This window comes from Rhododendron vialii, chromosome 8a (assembly GCF_030253575.1).
Source record: "Rhododendron vialii isolate Sample 1 chromosome 8a, ASM3025357v1".
NCBI lineage: Eukaryota > Viridiplantae > Streptophyta > Magnoliopsida > Ericales > Ericaceae > Rhododendron > Rhododendron vialii.
The window spans coordinates 3,151,647-3,172,848 of NC_080564.1; the positions used below are offsets into that span (position 1 = coordinate 3,151,647).

The 21,202-nt window shown below is 37.1% G+C and overlaps 2 protein-coding genes across 5 annotated transcripts; one reads left to right on the top strand and one right to left on the bottom strand.

Moving 5' to 3' along the window:
• The first annotated feature begins 7,684 nt into the window (after window positions 1-7,684).
• On the top strand, window positions 7,685-11,019 carry LOC131299100 (NEP1-interacting protein 1-like). Its single transcript, XM_058324669.1, has 5 exons — window positions 7,685-8,213; window positions 9,163-9,341; window positions 9,798-9,881; window positions 9,975-10,142; window positions 10,684-11,019. The coding sequence occupies exons 1-5, from the start codon at window positions 8,048-8,050 to the stop codon at window positions 10,804-10,806; spliced, it is 720 nt and encodes a 239-aa protein (XP_058180652.1). The 5' UTR covers window positions 7,685-8,047; the 3' UTR covers window positions 10,807-11,019.
• A 1,299-nt stretch (window positions 11,020-12,318) lies between these two features.
• LOC131299099 (probable protein phosphatase 2C 46) lies at window positions 12,319-20,610 on the bottom strand. Of its 4 annotated transcripts, none has more exons than XR_009190617.1 (6): window positions 20,172-20,609; window positions 18,072-18,505; window positions 15,467-15,834; window positions 14,257-14,493; window positions 12,775-13,150; window positions 12,319-12,690 (listed from the first exon to the last, which is right to left on the bottom strand). XR_009190617.1 is itself a non-coding variant. In XM_058324667.1 (6 exons), the coding sequence occupies exons 2-5, from the start codon at window positions 18,388-18,390 to the stop codon at window positions 12,920-12,922; spliced, it is 1,155 nt and encodes a 384-aa protein (XP_058180650.1). In that variant the 5' UTR covers window positions 18,391-18,505; window positions 20,172-20,610; the 3' UTR covers window positions 12,319-12,690; window positions 12,892-12,919. The 4 variants fall into 4 exon arrangements, 3 of the variants coding, with proteins under 3 accessions (XP_058180650.1, XP_058180651.1, XP_058180649.1); XM_058324667.1 differs by having other exon boundaries at window positions 12,892-13,150; window positions 20,172-20,610; XM_058324668.1 differs by adding an exon at window positions 19,602-19,681 and having other exon boundaries at window positions 12,319-13,150.
• Window positions 20,611-21,202: the final 592 nt, after the last annotated feature.

Below are 21,202 nucleotides of genomic sequence, written 5' to 3' on the forward strand. Positions count from 1 at the left end.
ACCTTTATGGTGGCCCACTCTAAGAACACCGGGCTGATGAATCATGATGTGCCTATGTGTCGAGGGGTTTTCCGGCCGTTGAATTATGTGATTTTTTCTTATGTTTTAGAATTCAACGGCTGGAAGGTTTTCGGCACAGAGGGTCCTGGCTCCTCTTTCGGTAGCTTCACTCATTTATCAGCATTCAGCATTCAACACTGAAGTTTAAAAGTTTGTTCAAAACTTCCTTTGTTTATATGGCGAGCCTTGTAAAGTGGACATTGTTTTGAGATTTGCTATGCATATTTGGTGAAAGTGAAACCATGAATGGGACCAGAAATATTCCCCTGGCAATGATCTGGTTTGAAAGTTGAACCTGGGCTTAGCCAAGGCTAATACTTCTCTTTTGCCGATCAAGAGCTGATCAATAGTCACTCAGAGCCGATCAAGAGCTGAGCTCGAGTAGCTTGCGTTAATTTTTCACAGTACAAGCTTACAAAAACAACCATGGATTTTAAGCTTTATCTGGAAACCGAACGAGTTTCAACAGCAAACTGATCTTGAACGAGTTTTTAATGAGCAAAATATGAGCTCGACCTCAAATAGCGGAGTCAATTAAAGATCTTGTCACTCGAGCCCATGCCATAACTCTAGTAAGTAGTATAAATTTTTTTATTACTAGTACTTATAAAGTTGCAACCCATACTGGAATAGCATGTGGGCCCACATTTCTAACTATTGTCTGGTAAATAGATTATCCCGTTCTTGCAACATAATCAGTATAAAAAAATAACCTTTTTCAAGTGAAGAAACATATATAGACATGTATATGTGTTTGTGTATAAACAAGATGATGAGTTATGCATGTGTGTCGGCAATGCAAAAAATGGAACATCCAATAAACATCCCCGAGGGTTGTCTGGTGGTCAAGACCCGAGACATAAAGGTTTGTTCCCTCCTTAGATATTAGATTTGAAACCTTCGAGGCGCTATCAACTTCTTTAGAGTTAATTCACACAAAACTTTATTGTAACTTTAAATGAGAGTCGAGGTGCCTGTAAACAGGAACATTCAATGAATAGAGATGAAACACTTGCACAAGTTTTGTAGCTAATGAAAAGGGGATATATGCATGGTTGTCACAACTAACTAATCTTGAGTCCCCAAGGCAAAGGCAGACTTCTGTCTCTCTCTCGATCCAATTGCAAGCTGCAATACCTAACAACATAAACAATTCTAAAGCCAGCAATTAACAATAGTTAACTGGAATTCCACCTAGTGATGCACACGGCAAAACAAGTGCAAAATCTCCCAAAAGATATTCTTTGCTTACATAGCTAAAGCCCTTGGTCTTTACATTCCCAGCTGCCACTCGACTCTTGAGGCCAAGGGAAATTCAGAGATTAATACCCATGTACAATTGCATTGATGGTTTGATAAGTACAGGGTCATAACTAGATGCTACTAATACTAAAACCATCGGTAAAAATGTTGTGTATTCTGAACAAACTAGCAATTCCGTTCTATACAAATGATCTGAAGAAGCCTACTCCCACCATACCGCATCCCAAAGAGTACGTTGTACCGCGATCCCCATTCCCATTCCATATGTGTTCACACCCAATTTTGGGGAAAACAGCGTGTCGCAATGATCCGCGATCGAGGTAACCAGGGTCCAAACCTAACTTGTAACAAGACTGAAACTACATCTTATTAATCATTCTTGGTTTTTTGTATGGGTACTTTGGTAACGTGGCTGACTGTAGCACTTAGTTTCATACTTTATTATAAATTCCTGTGGGCTTCAAATTAAACTATTGAGACATTTGTTTTGAGATCTTGGGATGCAAAATCTTTGACACATGCTTTGTGGGTCGCAATTTAGCTCAACCACCAGAAAAAAAAAGGGAGACTTAAATAAGTCAATAATATTCTAACCACATTTGGTTTATTCCAACTCCCCAAGTAGAGAAATCTTGACTACCATTCTATTTAGTCTACTACTAGTATTTTGTATTGAAACATTTTTAAGCACATGGGAAGGTATACATTTTTGCACAGTTTCATGAAAGATTCTTTTTTTCGCGACTGTCGAAGGCGGTCGGTTGGGTGCGAATGCGGTGTCGATAAAGTTGTATTTGGATCGTGAATTTTGTAGATGGATCGATAGAGAGAGAAACCTGTAAGAACAAAAATGCACTGAAGAACCTGCTATTGAAGATTCACAAGTAGAAAAGGCATTGAAAAGTCAATACAGGGTTGTAGTGAGCATTTCAGCCGTGTATCTAAGCAATTAACGGTCCGGATTGATTAGTTCCTTGTTGTTCTAGGTGGTTCTCTCACGAGTTGTAACTGTGATTGTTAGGTTGAGTTTATTTGGTATGATTGAGGTGTGTGTCGTTGGACTTTCTTACGCAGGTGACTGTTCAGTTTAATGTAAAATAATCTCCTTCCAATTGGCTAAAAAAAATATTTTGTTCACTTTTTTTTTTTGGGCTAATGATTTTGCTATTCCCCTATTTGTTAATATTACTCTCCTTTTTTGTTTTTAGAAGGGTGAATTTACTAAAACACCCTTGCACTTTATAATGCTAGATTTCTCATTTTTCAAATGCAAGGGCTGTTTTAGTAAATTCACCCTACTAAAAACAAAAGGGGGAGTGACATTAACAAATAGGGAAGTGGCAAAATCAGCCGTGCGTATTTGCTCTTCAATATAATTAGGGAAATGATTTTGCCACTCCCTTTTTTGTTAACACCACTCTCCTGCAAGTGTATTTTTACACCAAAAATACACTTGCAGGGTAGTGGCGTTAACAAAAAAGAAAGTGGCAAAATCAGTAGCCTATAATTAACACAGTGCGGAAATCAATAATTGGAGTTTGGATTTAGAGGGGAAATTAATAGTTGGAGTTTGGAATTTTGTTTGGTGAGACAATAATTTTATTAAGCCATTGTAAACGACAGGGTCCCACAAAATTCTTCCTAGTTTGGAAATGGATGCATACCTTTTGAAGGTCCATAATTGCCAATAACTTCATTGTTAAGACAACATTCCATTATGTGAGATAGAGACATAAAAAAAGAAGAGGTTTTCAATTCATTGATTAGGTTCTAACCTAGCTAAGGAGTAAATGGCTATATTGTCCTCAATTGTGCTAACTTCATGTTTAAGACATGATACAGATAAGAATGGAATACAAGAAGACAAAATGTTTTCTCTAACAAGGGGGTTTAGTTCTCTGTTTTAGATAATTTCTAAAACAAAAAACTATGCCGCTTAGCGGTACTCCTTCCCCATTCACGCAGGAGTAGGCTAGGCATCTGTAGAATGACAAAAAAAAAAACCCAACATTCTTGAAGCTAGTATGCATATTCCAAATTGAAAAGATAGCCAATCCGACAATTCTTTTCTAAATCAATGCATTTGAGTCGATTATACATTTCATTATTATAATTGCAGTCGCACCCACTTTATAAGTAGTTTTTATTTGCTAACAAGATAAATAAAAAGTTAGAAGTGGCTATTAGTGCTTGTGATAATCTCTCGTGAGTCGTGACAAACACGAGATCATCAAACGCAATAATCCACAAAAGCTGGGTATTTATTTTTTGGGGACTTTTTGGACTTTATCTTGAATATTTCGAAAAATATTGGATAAAAGTTTTAAAAAAATTACTTTTCCGATTCTTCTTGTCGATACAAATCAATAATTCACAAAAGTTTCATTCAAAATTAACAAACGCAAAAACATAATCAAATAAGGGCAAAATAAAAATAAAATCTCAAAAAGCTAAGGAGAACAAGACCCGAGAGATCTCCACAAGATCTTTAAAGATGAGTTTGAGGTTGAGTTTCAAGAGGGTTTTTTGGGCTTTTTCTTATTTTGTTCTTATTTGAATTTTTTTTCTCGTTTATTAGTTTTGCGTCAATTTTTTTGACCTTTTGATTCGTCCTAAATATTTTGAATAAGGGCCACTTTTAGGTAAATAAAAATCGATCTTTTTTTTTTACTTAAAAGTGGTCCTTATTCAAAATATTTGGGTAAAATTAATTTTTTTTTTACTTTTCAAAAAGTCAAAAAAATTTGACGCTAAATGAACAAACGCGAAAAAAATTTGAATAAAGACAAAAAGTTGTTAGTAAAACTGGGCCTGAGTCTAGCGTGATTTTGTACTCCATAAGCGAGATGTCGGTGATATAAAATAATATGTTTTGAGTTACATCGATAATATCTCATGAGAGGACTCAATATTTTTTTTATTTTTCTTAGTCACAAAATTACACAAGAATGATCTTCTGATAGCCAACCCACCACCCTCAAGTTTTTCTTATTAAATCAAAGAAAAGAAAATTTTGACCCAAATTTGTTGAAGAAATAATTTGTCCCCACTTCAAAATCCCCTATGCTTGTTTTGAATGTATGCTTTACATAACATCTGCGCCGGACGAAAACGGGTTCTAGCATGAATAAATATAAAGATCTTAACTATTCCTCCAATCTCCATGAGAGGATCGGTGGATTCCTCCACGACTATTGATTTCTATGCGGCTTCTGCAATTTTTTTTCTCCTTCTCTTCTTTTTGTTGTTTCTTGTATTTTGGGACTTGTAGAGTCTCCAAGTCTTCTTTTGAAGCAAACAAAATCTATCAAATTGCTGGAAAAAAAATGAGGATAAAAACTTGAGAGAGAAGCATTGCATATATAAATGGTGTGGTGGGCATAGAGTATAGGGATGGCAATCCCGGCCGCCCCACCCCGCCCCGCCCCATTTCCCGCCCCAAATGGATTGGGGATTCGGAGATTTTTCGGGGATCGGGTAGGGGATGGGGATAATTTTTTAAAAAAAATGGGGAACGGGTAGGGGATGGGTATGAGTCCCGCCCCGTTTTGTGTGTGTGTGTGTGTATATATATATATAATAAATAAGTTATATACATAAATGAAAATTATATAGTAGTACTATATATACATAAGTGAGGAAGAAATAAAGAAACTAAATCTCACTGTCAATTAACATAAAAGTAATTGAATTCACTTACCGCGGATAGAAGATTAGTAGAAAAAAGAGCTCAAATCAATAGTTCTAGTCAGATAAATATTGTTCACGTCTAATAAATATTGTTCACGTCGGAAACTCATGAAATAACGTCGCGTTGAAAGAAACGAAGCTTTAAAGAGCTTTGCGTGTGTTGTTTGTTCTTGGCGTCTTGTTGCAGGAGGGATACCGGATTAAGAATATTGATTTTGCCTGTGGTTCCAGTTGGATCCCCGATTCCCCACGGGGATCCCCGTTCCCCGTTTGGGGAGGGGATGGAGGGTAAAAATAATTTCCCTGTGGGGATCGGGGAGAGGATGGGGATGGATTTGAATTTGGGAATCGGAGACAGGGACAGTGGTATCCACCCCCTACCCGCCCCATTGCCAACCCTAATAGAGTAAAGTGATATGCATTTTGGAATCTGATGGAATTTTCCACCATTGCAAAATATCTCAGGCCCTATCTGCACACAGTTCCACACTTTACTCACCCCCCAACCCCATCCACCAAGTTTATTTTTTATTTTTTTATTCATGAGAGAGAAAAAAGCTGAAAGGGATTGTTTGCCATGTCATGTGCATTTATTGCATTTTTCGTTGTGGTTTATGAATCGTATGACAGTCACGTAATCTTACAAGAGGATGATTAGCTCTCGCTCTAAATCCTCGTTCTTGTGAGTTTTAATAGTTCGAACAACGACGAGTCTAAAATTTTAGTTTGGCAGTGACAAAATTACAAAGAGATTTTACTGTATACAAAACTCCACGTAAAATGCACGTATTTACATTTGGATGAAATTTTATGGGAAATGATTTTGCCACTTCCTTTTTTGTTAACGCTACTCTCTTGCAAGTGTAATTTGCACCAAAAATACACTTACACGGGAGTGACGTTAACAAAAAAGAGAGTGGCAAAATCAGCAGCCAATTTTATTTTGTTTACTTGAGCTATAGTACCTACTCATTCACAAACTTAAAGCAATTCTTCACTTACTTTGGCTATGTATGAATGATTCATTGCCGACAATATTAATAAAAAATACAATCATATAAAGCTCTGTTTGGAAAAGCTTTATTTCCAGTTTTATGTTTTTGTTTCCAATATTTTTTGAAACAGGCACCATAAACATGTTTGTGTTACTGTTTTTTTTTTTTACAAAATACATAATCAATTTAACTAGTTTACGGAAATTCTAGAAACACAAAATTGTAATTTTATTTGTTTTGAAAACACTTTCGGTAGCACAAAAAACAAATAAACAAAAATTATTGTGGTCGCCAAACATGTTTTTTGTTTTTATTTTTAATAAATAAACAAAAACTTATTTCTTATTTTTCATAAACAAAGAACAAAAAACTAACAACTTTACCAAACAAAGCCTAAAAGAAATACAAAATTTTTAGTGCATTTTTTGAATTCAGAGAAAGCAAACCCCCTGAATCCCAGTAGAGTCGCTCCTGAGTTTGATATGTTTACGATATTTACTTTAACACCTCACTCTCGCTTATACGTGGATTATTCGTTCCAAAATACATTCTTAAAAAATAAATACTTATTTTACATTTTCAAACAAAAAAATAATATAAATGGAAAATAATTTTTCGATTTTTTTTCACCGTTCAAAAGATCTCAATGAGAGTTATCAAATAAGATCCATATTGCTAGGAAAATTATTTGCGTAAACCCATTATTTTTTAGCTTGAAATTTACTTCTTAAAAAATACTCCCTCCAATCCCTATTTAATTGTCCACTATGATTTTGCGTGCATTTTTAATGTCTTATATCTCTCGACGTACATAGCTAAAAATATGCAATATGGATCTTGCTTGATAGATCTCAATTTTTTTTCTAAGACAATGATTTCAAAAAGATAAAACATAATATACGTCGAGAGATATAAGCCATTGAAAATTCACTCTCAAAACCGTAATGAACAATTAAATAAGGACAGAGGGAGTAAGTACTTATTTTCTATTCGGGAACGAGATTTACGGGAGGTGTTTGCTTCAATAATTTTGTGACTATATCCGCAAGTACCAAGTAGTGCTAACCAAAAATTCTGTTTTTTTTTTTTTTTAACTTGCAAGCCAAAAGCAACTTCAAAGAATTGAGGACAATAGGAGGACATTTTTAGAAGCTTTGTGCAAGGTCAGGTATTTGATCAAACAGAAACACTACAGTCACCGACCCTGTGTGGGGTCTACTCCGGGCCCCGCACGAATGATTTGAGCCGCTCAATAATTTAAAAAAAAAAAACCCGAGTGGGCTACGTGTGAAATAAGCTCAATTTGATGTGTGTATGTGCTCGATCAGAGCTGTTCCAAAATCAGATGATCCGAGTTGTTCAAAAATGAAAGTTTGGAATGAGCACGTACACACATCGGATTGAGCTTATTTCTCATGCAGCCCACTCGGGTTTTTTTTTTTTAATTATTGAGCGGCTCGGATCATTCGTGCGGGGTTCGGAGTGAACCCCACACGCGGTCGGTGGCCGGTCACCGACCTTGGGGTCGGTGACTGTAGCACTGATCAAAAATTCAAAAGTGATCAATTGCGTAATTTACGAGTAATGCGAGGACTGAAAGTGAAACCATTTTATGGGGGAAAACACGTCGTGTTATACACGTCGTGTTATACATATCCCAGGAAAATTTTCTTGTGAGAATTTGTTTAGACTGCGCCTCTGATTTGTCAAACAGAAGCGGCCCACTCTTCTTCCCGAGAAAACCCATTTTGTTATAGGAGAGAGAGAGAGAGCGATATAAATGCGAGTTTGGTTCATTTATGTGGTTTCTTACCCTTTTCTCATCACCTTCTCTTAACGACTAAGCATACACAAGTCTCTCCTCACTTCTCACTTTGCATATATATCCACCATAATGCGTGTTTGGTTATATAAAAAAAAGTACACACAAAAATCTGATATTTTATTTTCCCTTCAACAAGACCCAATCTTTGGATCAATTCAAGAACCACCCCTTTGAAGGATCTTTTCGATTAGATTTTAAATTTGCCGGATAATCCATGGATGTTATTGGATACCCATCTCATTCTCTCCCTTCTTCTTCTTCATCATCACCAACAAATCCATTTTCCTTGGTTGATAAGGCTAAGGAATTCTTCAGATTTGCTCTCTCTGCTGTGATTGGGAACGTTTTCTCTGCCATATTCACCTTCTTCTTCGCTTTAGGTTCGTATAGATTCTGTCAATTCTTTTGTAGTTCTGTTTTGTTTTTGTTTTTTTTTTGAAATTATCAGATGCGTATTTCTTATAGGTATCTGTTTCTTGTTTTCTGACCTGGGTTTTCAATATATTGGAATTGGGTTGTGTTATCTTCTTCAATCATTGACTCTAATCATCCTTCTTTGGTTAAATGCATTGGGGTTTGATGATTTGGGTCAGGTGTTGTTCAATTAAGGACATTGTGTGAAATTTTTTCTAAAGATTATATTACTTTTTCAGTTTTTTAATCTCTAGCTGTTATTGTGTTGTTGGATTGAAAGATTTCTACAAAGGGTCTGGTTTTATTGCCAAATTTTCTGTTTTTTTTTTTTTTTTTTCGTGTTTGGGACCTGGGTTTGTAAATATTGGAATTGGGTTGTATTCTTTATTAATCCTTACCACCACTTATGTAAAATTGTTAGCGTTTTGATTATTTTGGTCAGGTGTTGCTCGATCTGGAATTATATTCTGCTCAAATTTGCTGAAAAAGGAACTATTTTTGTGGGTTTCAAAAATGTAGCAGTTTTCATCATCTTGTTGGATTTGATTGTGATGTTGAAGGGGTTCTCGAGAACGCGATATTCTGGATTTTGTCATTCAAATTTAAGAATAGGAATGCACTTTATTTGTAAAATTTTGTGGAGAAATAAGATGTTTTTTTCATGATTCAAAAGATGTAGCTGTCATTGTTTGGGTGGATTTTGAGTTGTGATGTTGAAAGAGTCCTCCTAAGGGGTAGGGTTTATTGTCAATTGTCAATTCTGTTAATTCAACTATTCTTGTAAGGCAGAAATCACAGGAATATTTGACTTCTTAGAACTTGGAATTTATGGGCTGTGTTAATTGTGTACATTAGCCCTTTATTTTTTGGTCCAAGGCTGTTAGCTAATAGAAGGACTTCCCTTGTTGTCTACAGTGGGTACCTTGTTAGGAGCAATGACCGGAGCTTTGATAGGCCAAGAGACAGAAAGTGGATTCGTACGTGGGGCTGCCGTTGGAGCCATCTCTGGAGCTGTTTTCTCTATCGAGGTTTTCGAATCTTCACTTGTCCTCTGGCAAAATGATGAATCTGGAATTGGGTGTCTGCTATACTTGGTAAACCATCTATCAGCTAGGCCCTTTGATTATGCGTCCTAATTTTAGTCTACAAGGCTCCCTTTAGATTAATATGGATTTCAGATTAATAGATTTGACATTTGTTATTCAATGATAATAGCTCGGAGTTGAATGTGATGCATTATGTCTGGACTTCACATTGAATTTGGAAGTTTTATCACTTGGGATTGCATTATGTTAAGGATTAGGGATTGTAGCTTACAACGTCACTGCCCACAAAATATATCTCTTTGTACATCTTATCCGCATCTTCCACTTTAGTTAAACAAGTCACCTATGGCTATACTGTTACTTTTTCTATTGGAATGGATAGAAACCCATCATTCGTAATATACCTTCATTCAAATGGAGCCTACGTTCATTCATTTGAGATTTTCCAGATTTTGTGGCAAATATTGACTTTGTACCACTTGATGAATCTTTTCAATTGTCCAGATTGATGTTATTGTCAGCCTTTTAAGTGGTAGACTAGTTCGTGAAAGGATTGGTCCGGCAATGCTAAGTGCCGTGCAAAGTCAGGTACTTTCCAACACAATTGCCCTCAGCTTAGATATCTACAATTTGCAGAAGTTGCAAAATTTCGTTATCTGAAATCTCCATGTGTTTAATCAGATGGGTGCTGTTGAACCAAGCTTTGAGGAGGTTACCAATATCTTTGATGTTGGGGGATCCAAGGGTTTGCCCGGAGCTTTGGTCGAAAAGATCCCGAAGATCAAAATTACTAGCAAAAACAATGTGGATGCTTCTGGGGAGAAAGCCTGCTGCTCAGTGTGCCTTCAGGTGTATATTTTTTCTAACCCGTAATTGCCAGTTTCTGTTTACAAGTGCCATCAGGTTGTTAGTTGGCATGGTTAAGATGATCGATCATACATTCTGCATGAAAGTGTGCAGTATGGAATGTACAATCATCTGTTAACCAATGCCGTTATGGAAATCATCAAGGGACCCCTAATTCTGTAGTTATGCATAAGGAATAAGAACCCTTTCGTACCCTCTCTTTGAAGTTTTGTAACGCCAATTCTCAAGAACAAAAGAACAAAAACATAAACTGCTCCGGTTAGAGTTCTCAACTTCTGTAGTATTTTTATGCCAGTTCAGCTTATTTTCGCTACCGGTCAAAGCGCTGGAAAAATTATGCCTTTTTTGGTTCTTCACCCAATTTCAACAGCATGACTTATTTTTTACGAACAATTCGGGTTTTGTTTCCTGAGTTTTGTAGCCACACATCGTGTCCTTCATGCCGATTTTCACAGCCCTGCACAAGCCAGATTGCTTTGGAGGAAACTTGTCTAATCTGCATTTTGGTAATTCATGTTTTCAGGACTTTCAGCTTGGAGAGACTGTCAGAAGTTTGCCTCATTGCCATCACATGTTTCACCTACCTTGCATTGATAAGTGGCTGGTAAGACATGGCTCTTGCCCATTATGCAGAAGGGATCTGTAGCTTTTACATAATGTAAATTACTACATGACAGAAAGAGTTCTTTTCATCGATCTTAGCGTAGGATTTCTTTGTTATGTTAGTAAAACACTAGGTTCTACCTTTTCTCCTGGCAGCATCTTGTAATTAGCTCGAGTGCAATGTATCATGAGCTGGGTCATTGTACTTCATCACCATTCTGTATAAAAATTTTGCGTACCTGAATTTGGTTTCTTATTTTCTGATCGCTTCATCTCTCTTTGAATTTCTTTTTTTTTTTTCTTCACTTGAATTTTAATTTCTTCTTTTTTGTTTTGTTTTCCGCCGCTAATTTACTTATTTTACATTTTTGCTCAAATCTTTACTTATTTCACTTGTTTTGCTCATTCCCCTTGTCCCTAGTAAGAGTTGAACCCTACTCTTCTAGATGATGTAGGAGAATCCTTATTCCTTACGGTGCATATAGTATATTTTAGTATATATAGATCACCCCTTTTGTGTTTTTGCCAACAATATTCCTGGTTTGGTTTAGCCTCCCCTTGTTTGTTGCAGCCTCGATCACCACCACTTGAGTACAATTTTTTTGCTCTTGTTTGGTTGGGTAAAGAAGAAAATGAATAAACAAACGCATTTTTTAAAATGTTCCCAAAGGGTCAGTCTGGTAGATTAGTGGGTTTGCTTCTTAGACGACCCAAACAATTGACCTTGGTTCGAACTGAGAGTCAGGTTGCAAGAAAGTAAGGGTTAGTCTGATAGGTTGGTGGATTCGCTTCTTAAACAACACAAACAATAAACCTTGGTACTATTTTGGGAGTAAAGCAGTAAGAAAGTATTTTTTTTGTAATTTTTTTTATTCCGCTGTGAATGACTTTTTAACCGGACTTGAAAAGAGAATAGTTAGAGATATGCTTAAGAAAAAAAAAGAATTATGAATTCGGAAGGTAGGGCCACATTGCAGGTAGGGTACCGTCTGTTTGCATTGATTGAGGAACAAGGGCAAAGGATAGATTGGAATCTTGTTATAAATGCCTGCATGATCAGGGAGTCAGGGAGATAGTCCATCCCAAATGGGACCCCACCAGAAGAGTCAATTTTTTCAAAAGAGGATATATCACCAAAATATCTGGGAATTTGATTCTTTAATACAAATATCAGTACGAGTGATGCGAATTTTGACATCTCTGGATTTTGTACTACATTCAGTGTATACAGGAATCAAGAACAGTCTAGCAGCATAATCTCATCCAGAAAACAAGGAATTTTTGTTGCAAGGCCAATACGATTAGGCAAATATTAATAGAGAAATATCACAGTGGGAGGAACCAAGATCCCGAAACCGTGTGACGCAAACTCCATATAACAATTCAAGTTGTTCATTTGATACATATAACCTGTTGATGACGATCTTTATGAACTTTACCAAGAATCAAATAGAAAGACTTGGGATTCTAATTCCTCCGAAAAAGAAAGCTTCGATTGAAAATGGGATACGTGAAAGTTGATGAACAATCAAATTGCAAGGTCATAACAGCACAATGAAAATCCACAAATTATAGAGCTACTATTGCAACAAGAATACAAGTTTTGATTTCTAGGATTGTAATTTCACATAATTTACATAACAAAAGCCCTCAGGGAGAAGAAGCAAAAATAGTGAAGAACACAACACATTTCTAGGATCAAAACTTTTAAGCTTTCTATTGATGAAAGTATATCTGGCCCAGGTTAAAAGTAAAATTGCACATTAAAGAATTAATTCGAGCAATAATCTTCTCTTACCCTTCTATAATCTGGAACCCGGGATTCCTTTGGTGCAGTAGTACCAAGAGCCCATCATATTGGGTCCGCTGAGTAGATCATTGTGAGAATCAACTTGATCACATCTGTAACAACATAATTGGACATTCTCTGCAAAACAAATGTATCTTGATTATGTGGCTACTAATGCCTGATTAACCTAATTTTTTTGATGACGCACTCAGCGGATCTTACACAATGAGCGGATGATGGGCTCTCGGTGATCCCCCCTATAGAAACCCCAGGCAATCTGCCGCCAAAACTGAATGACAGGAAATTTAAGAGGAAAAAATCGAGTACATAAAGTGGTACCAAGTTCCTTGGGCGTTAAACAAAGCGCTTAAACTTTTGCAGTTAGCTTTATGCCTCCCCCTCTCAATGATAAGGTAGGGCCTTTGATGGAGCTGGCTCTACTCACAAGATTTGAATCAAGAAATAGAACTACGACCGTTATGTCATCATGGAAATGCCGACGGATCCCACGCTCAATCTTCTTCAAATCGGAGTATCTCATTTCTCTTTTCTTTGCTGCTTCCTGCAATGCAGCTTTTACCAGTCTTCGGGCACTTCCCTGCGTGAACAAAAATGTTAGCTCCTGCTTGTTTCCACTTTAAAAAATTGAATCTACCTATTGGAATCTAAAAATTGGATGTGTTATTGACAGTTATTTCTGAGCTTTTATTTCGAGCTTTTTATGCTTAAGAGGTTGACAAGCTAAAAACCTGGAAAGTGAAACCGAACACCCTTGTAGTACTGGAAACCAATAGGGTTCTCCTCAATTTTTTTCCCGCAATAAAACGTCATTGTAGCTCCTCGGTTCTTGGAGGTTTAGGGGGGCCACTGTTTTAGTGGTATTCTGAGAGCAGCCACTTTGTGCATATATTGCCAAAGGTTAGGTCTGTCTCCAATCATCCCCGCCCATACCCCCCATGATTGGGGACTAGATGGGTTATGTTATGTTGTTGTTGTACTAAACCCCAGTTGCCCTCCCCTCATCAAGATCATGTCACAATATAGGAGCTTAATTTAAGGAGCATATTTGCTAGTTACCATCAATGCATTCATAGCACAAGACAATGAAAAAGTGAATGAATTGCTTAAAGGCTAAAGCTATTGTCAATAGGATATATCATCACGCCACAACAACTTCAACAAACTAGTTAATGGCACATGTGAACACACTAACATGCGTTAAGGACATCATCAATGATGGTTACAGCCTGGGTTTCATTGGGCCACCCGCTAGTGGACAATGGGATTGGTTCCTAGGATTAGACGGTACAATGGGCTAGATACCGAGTTATCAAAAATCAATGATAGTTACAGAACGCCCAGTTTTCAAAAGCCTTGTTCAGAAAATGAATAACAAATTGACTTTCAAAAATGTAATAACAAAGTTGCTGGGGATTGTGTAATGGTCATAACCTAGTTTGCTCATATGCACAAGGCATGTGGAGCATCATATTTTAGCAATATCTTGGCCAAGGCATATAAAAAGAAACAGCATGATAACCTTTCTTCAACCTCCACAATATAGGCTACGAGACCAATAACGGTGATTAATGATAATAATGAAGACCCAAATGGTTTGAAAATGCATTAGGTATGGTCCAAGAACAAAGAACTTAGCTACTTTACAGAAGAAACAAATATGCAGTGTGCAGATAATAAACTTACGATGTGAGGGTGATTTTGTACTATATCTACTGCTTCCTGATTGCTAAGGTGCTCCCACAACCCATCAGACGCAAATATGAGAAATTGATCATCTGGCCGGAGTTCATGCACAGAAATTGATGGTTCAGAGCTCAATATCGGCCGTCTGAAAGGTTCACGAAGGCGATACTTTGCATACAAAGGCGGCTTGTTGAATTCCGCCCTTTTGAGGTAAAAGTCACCAATAGATCTAGAAATCTACAACATGGAAATCCCAAAATAAGATAATACAACAATGTCGCCATAAACATTGTGAACTAACATGTATTCCGTTAAAGTTGACCTCACTTATCATAAAGATAATATAAAGAACAATACAGAAACACCACATTGGAACTAGATGAAAGCAACTAAAATGCATCAACGGTACACGAAAAATTAGAAAAGCTGACAAGGCAAACCCTGAAAAGTTGGAGACCACACAATTTACATATGTACAATACATTTAGACTTGAGGAAAAAAGAGAGTGCAAACGGCAAAATATATCCCACAAGCTGATTAAGAAAATGTAAAGAGTGCCACGGCCTGCAGGGGATATAATCCATTCTTCCTAAAACCCGGGACAATGCAATTCCTCAAAAGCAAAACAAACATTTCAAATGTCATAATATCACATTATGAGGTGCAGAGCTGAATCCTATCAGCAGATGCTACACAATCTTGTCTATTAGAATTTAGATACACTGATAGCCTGCTTGAGATTGATACTAGAGGATAGAGACACTAATAAAAGCACACATACGAATACCTAACTACTGTAGGTACATATATGAATACACATGGAACTCCTTTGGCATAGATTAAAATGAGGTGATTCTAGATAATAGCTACAAAATTTTGAAACTGCACCCACTAAGATAAGGCAGTTAAACTATGGTACTATCATGAGATTAATGCTTCATTCTCTTAGTTAGGCATATGATGATGTCAAGCATGACAGCCCGATGAAATGATACACAACTGCCCCAACTATGAGTCTATGACAAGGAAATTACACTCTTACAGAGTCGAGAATATTAAATGCTTCAAGTCTTACTCAAAACCTATGATTATGAGAAAATTCGCACCCTGAAACCAAAATAATACTATACATTACCAAGAATGACAAAAGAAAGCAGGCCCTAAGTCAATTTAACAAGCGATTTTCGTTACTTATGCAAAAAAACTTACCTGTATCAGACCCTTTACGCGCCATACACCATGCTTCAAAAGTACAATATGTGAGTCATCCGGATGCTGAGAATGCAACTCCTGCCTTACGGACTCTATACTAGCATTATGCTCTGTTGATAGCTGGATGGCACGAACCTCTTCGGTTGCCTTGACAAGCCTCCCTAAAACTGCTCGAGAATCGCCCAGGTTGGCAATGTAAAGGGTCCCATCACAGATCACCGCAATGAGGCAGCAAGAACCAACAGCTGCGATCTGGGGTTTTGTAGGCCACTGTTTAGTAACGATTGAGAGAAACCCTTCTTCTGTCGCTTGAAATGCTTTCCGTATCACATCCACTGACATAGACTTTAGCTCATATGTAAACCCTGCCAAACACCAATGGAACCGAACCATAATAAGGAATTAAAACTCAAGCCCAATCAATGATTATTAGAACATGTTCTTCCTATTAAGAAAATAGGGATTCGAATAAGAGGAGCCTGTTACAATTTTTAGAACTAATTTCTCAGAAACTTATTTGGTTGAGGGGTTTTAAGTTGTTTTCTTTTTCTTTCCTTTGTTTGGAATAGAACCTCATTTTCATATTATTCAAAGCCATTTCCTGTAATAAAAAATGTGAATGCTGTTAGAATATAGTATTGCAATTAGTACCACATTGGTTAATGTAGTCTTATGTTATGATTTCCCATTACATAAATAAGAGTTGATTGTGTTAGGGTTAGTTAACAAAACACCCTATACACTTTTCCTTCTTTCTCTCACAAAATGGTATCAGAGCGGGTTCTTAACCTAATCCTAAAATCTCATTGAATCCCTAACCCCACGATAGAGACCACCCCTAGCCGCCATACTTAGTCACCACCATAGCTAGCCACCGCTGCCTTATTGACCAGCAGCGCCTCAAACCCTAACCTGAATATCCATCACCATAGTCATAGTGAACAGTGTTCGTTGATATGAACAGTAGTCATGAACAGTGCTCACAGTCATGAACGGTGCCAGAAATCCCTCCACTCTCAGTCTGATCTCCAAAACCCTAACCCACTTACCAATAGGCCTCGAAACCCTTCGTCAGTTCTTTTCCAGCCACTTCGTTTTGGGTCTGAAGCTGATTTGTTCTCGGATCTGGTTTTGTTTGGTCTGCTGTGTTGTTTGCTCTCGCGATGGTCTGCTCCCTTACATGTTGGTATTTTGGTTCACTTTGCTGTTTCTAGTCTTGTTCATTGATGGTTGAAGTAGCTGCTGGTTGTTGCATTGTTGAGATTGATTTGGAATGGCTTCTAGTTCAATTCCTGATTCGGGTAGTCCTTTCTCTCGTAGCTTCGGTCATGATTTTTGGAAGTCCAGAAGAGATGATCGTAGTAGATCTGGTTATGGAGGCCCTAATATTAGCCGTGATTCTAGTCGAGGTGATCATATACTGGGTGAAGTCAGTCGCAATCGTAGTCGTGGTTTTCTTCGCCATTGCACTTATTGTAATGGCAACAATCATACAGTTGAATATTGTTGGGTATCGTGGTCGGGTTTTTTGGCCATGCTTTTGGTGAGCGTGGTAACATATCTTGTTTTGTCGTCTATTTCGTTTAAGTTGGTGGTTGTTGGTTGGTAATTGAAGTTTGTGGTTGTTGGTCGTTGAAGTTGGTAGTTGAAATTGATTTTGTTGGTCATTGAAATTATTTCGTTGATTCATTGGTCGTTGACATAGTTCGTTGGTCGTTGAATTCGTTCGTTGTTCGTTAGTCGTTGAATTCGTTCGTTGTTCGTTAGTCGTTGAATTCGTTCGTTGATCCGTTGGTCGTTGAAGTCATTGAAGTTGAAGTCGTTGAAGTTGGTTGGTCATTGAAATCGTTTCGTTCGTGTTTGTTGAATCGTTCATTGGTCGTTGCTATTGAAAGTTGTTCCATTGTTTTTAACAAGTTGGTTGTTTTTCGTTATTGATGTTAGTAGTTGAGGTAATTGTTTCGTTGGTTGATATGTAACAAGCTGGAAAGTCTCCAGCTTGAGGGGGAGTGTTAGAATATAGTATTGCTATTAGTCCCACATTGATTAATGTAGTCTTATGTTATGATTTCCCATTATATAAATAAGAGTTGATTGTGTTAGGATTAGTTAACACAACACCCTATACACTTTCCTTCTTTCTCTCACAACAACACACATGCAAATGATGCGTATTACTCCCTCCGTCCCAAATTGAATGTCAATTTTTGATATCCGTGTCAATTTCAACTCCTTATATCTTTCAATATGGATCTCAAAATATATGCAATATGGATCTCAAAATATATGCAATATGGATCTTGTTTGATAGTTTTCGATTAGTTCTATTATACAAAGTTTTCAAATTCATGAAAAACATTATAGATTGAAAGATATAAGCGATGAAAAATGGTACGAATTTTAAAAATTGTCATTCTTTTTGGGACGGAGAGAGTAATATTTGAAAAACACAGAAGTATTCTGCAAAACTGATGCTGAAAACTGCAAATGAACAGAGAACCTCTTGGTCATAATAACTGTTGAAATATGTAGTCAATCAGGATAGGTGTAAACAAAAAAATCTCCAGTTACATTTTAGTTTGCTCAGGTACGGGTTTCTTACGCTTTAGATGATGAAAAAGGTGATCATTGATGAAGCGTGAGGTCTCAGGCCCGCCGTGACCATCGTATATACCAACAAAGGTTCCATGTGGGCCGGAATCCTGCATGCTCAAGCAACCTGACTCAATTTGACTCTGGTCCTCGGGCAAAAAATTGGCCTGAACAACCGCCATTGAGAATTCACCATTCAAGTGCTGCCCTAAGTCTTTGTACCAAAGAAGCCCATCTTGTCTCCCGGCAATATCCGAACTTGAGTGCACATGACGGTCCGATGACGGCCACAAGCAGGCCCTCAAAAAGTTCATCAAAGTTGATAACATACCTCATCTCATCAAGACCTAACACCAATGAATAAACATCCGAGATGGATGCAAGGAATACTACAACCGAAAAAGGGCAACAACAAGCTTCCTCCCCAGAAGAACATCAATCACACTGTAACAAGATGTTTAAGTTAGCAGAATACGACAGCAATAAGACTAGTTTGGATGGATCGATTACAGATATGCTGAAAGATGGTACCTTTATTAGAACATTCGGCTTAATATATCATTAAATTGGGACAAGAGGGTTCAAGAACTAAAACCAAATTCTCTGAATGAGACCAAAGGGTCCAAAAACTACAACACCACACAAGGACAATCCCCGTAAATGGTAACAATGGGTCCAGAAACTAAAACGAATTCTGTAAATGGTAACAAAGGGTCCAAACACTAAAACCCAACATGAGGACACTATTTGTATAGGGGAACAAAACCATCCCAAAACCAAAACCTACTTCAGTATCTACTTAAGAAAGCAAAATAATGACCAATTTCGTAACAAATCTATAAAATTTGAAGAAAGGAAGTTGATGCCCATACATCCTATCTGAGATGTATGCAAGGATCAATCAAACCAAAAACAAATGACCTATCACAAGTCTCCTCCCAAGCGGAATAAAACAGTAAAAAGAAGTTAAAATTAACGGCAGCAGCAGCAACAACAATTAATGATAAGATCACAGAGCTGATAAAAAATACAATTTTTCTTAATACGTTCAGTTCAAAATCCTAGTAAATGGCAATGACAGGGTCCAAAAACTAAACCAATTCTGTTGCTACTACAGAAATGAAAGTAACCATGACCCATATCCGAAACCAATCTTAGAATTTTGTGAAAAATCAGATGCCAAGACCCACCGCCGATGCTCTACCCCTCTACATCTGAATTGCATACAAGGAGCATTCCAACTGAAAAAGACCAAACACAAGCATCTCCCCACATAACCTCAATAACATTGTAACAAGATATTAAAATCAGCAGTATTACAATACCAGCAAAAAGTTTGAATGAAATGATTATAAACATGATGAACAATAGTGCTTTTCTTGCTATATTCAGCTCAATGGGAACAAAAGCGCCCAATAATTAACACCCAATTCTGGTTGTACTTAGGAAAGTAAAACAATCCCGGCCTGTATTGTATTAAATCTTCGAATTTGACCACAAAACATAAAAACAAGAAAGAAAAAACGAGACCAAAACCTACCACCAAATACATCCGGATGGATGCAAGGATCAATCTAACCACAAAAAGACCTGCCATAAGCCTCCTCCCTAGCAGAACACCTACGAGAGTTTGGATGATAGGATTACAGAGGTGATGAAAGATGGATTATCAGTACAATCAACTCAACAAATCAGTAAGTGGGAACAAAAGGGTGCGATCAAAAAGAAAAAGTGGGAACAAAAGGGTCCAAACACTAAACCCAATTATGTAAAACAAAAGGATCCAAACACTAAATCCCCAATTATGTAAAACAAAAGGGTCCAAACGCTAACCCCATAATTTACCTATTAACATGACCGGTGTCCTATAAAATCTTAGAATTTTGAAGATGAAGAAAACATAGGAGTAGAGAGAACAAAATGTAGCGGCTAACTGAAGGGGTCAAGTCTACCTTCCAAACTCATTTCCGGTTGACCAAAAAAAAAATCTACCTTCCCAACCGACTTGAATCATACACTTTGTCGCCCACAGACCACAAAAGCTAAAACTACAAAGCAACAACGAGAACATAAAATTCAAGAAAACAAAAACATGAGGAGGTTTCAATACCAGAAGGAAACCTCTTGCAGTATGATTAGGAGGTTTTGAGAAGTTAGAGGTAAGCTACTGAACCAGACCAAACGGAAACGACAGCGATCTGAAGGAAAAGCAGCAACCCATGTGGTGGAATAGAAGAGTTAGATCAACAGATCCATCAAATCTCACTCTTTTTTTCCATACAGGCAAAACCTATTGTGGGTTTTGTTTGTTTTGACAGGTGCCTCTTTCTTTCTATATTTATGGGTTTTCTTGCGGGTGATATTTGGGGACCGAATAGGTGAAGAAAGTGGAGGAAAGTGGACGGAGAAGGTAAGGAGATAATTGAAGTGCAAGAAAAGGAAAAGAAAAGGGTGGGGTTTTTTCTCTCAATCAGTGTGTGTTGATTGAATGAACTGGAACTGATCTCTCTCTCTCTCTCTCAAGAACCTGTATAAAGAAAACGAACAAATCGGTGGCTGAAAAGCCAGCAATGCAAAATTGCAAATTGCGTTGACAGGGGGACTCCACGTGTATACAGTAGAAGATAAATAAAAATTCTACCATGTAGGTAAATAGTGGATTTTTTGATAAATCAAATATCCGAGTTAACTTAGCGTAGCTCGGCTAATTCTTAAAATAAATACCACCGTAATTTGTGGAGGTCTCAATTAAAATTAAAGTCAGAATGACTATGTATGAATGGAATGAAATCCCGAAATGCTGCATTGAGTTTCTCTTATTAATTGTGTAGCTGATTAGATGTTATGTTTAAATTTAAGGTTGTTTTTCTCTATTTTTGTTTGCATTTTTCCTGTTAAGTTTTTGTCAAATTCGATCAATTGATTATAACGAGACAAATTCAAAAGGAAAAACATATGACCAAATCTGAACATTTGGAATGTAACAAGTCATGCCAACTATAAGGATTAAAAAGTTCAAATCTATGAATCATAAAAATCAACAATTAAATTGCGTGTAAGTTAGTCCGGACACTCAGTTGTAAAAAAATAAAAAATAATTGATATCTTGATTAGTACTAATAATGTTAATGAAGTTCATTG

What these genes read in the sequence shown, in the direction of transcription:
- LOC131299100 (XM_058324669.1), top strand. Translation starts at nt 8,048, where the DNA reads ATGGATGTTATTGGATACCCATCTCATTCTCTCCCTTCTTCTTCTTCA. An exon ending in CACCTTCTTCTTCGCTTTAG is followed by an intron (nt 8,214 to 9,162) that starts GTTCGTATAGAT and finishes TGTTGTCTACAG; the next exon opens with TGGGTACCTTGTTAGGAGCA. An exon ending in GCTGCTCAGTGTGCCTTCAG is followed by an intron (nt 10,143 to 10,683) that starts GTGTATATTTTT and finishes TCATGTTTTCAG; the next exon opens with GACTTTCAGCTTGGAGAGAC.
- LOC131299099 (XM_058324667.1), bottom strand. Translation starts at nt 18,390, where the DNA reads ATGTTATCAACTTTGATGAACTTTTTGAGGGCCTGCTTGTGGCCGTCA. An exon ending in CCTTTTTCATCATCTAAAGC is followed by an intron (nt 15,835 to 18,071) that starts GTAAGAAACCCG and finishes GGTGTTTGGCAG; the next exon opens with GGTTTACATATGAGCTAAAG. An exon ending in GCGTAAAGGGTCTGATACAG is followed by an intron (nt 14,494 to 15,466) that starts GTAAGTTTTTTT and finishes TCCATGTTGTAG; the next exon opens with ATTTCTAGATCTATTGGTGA.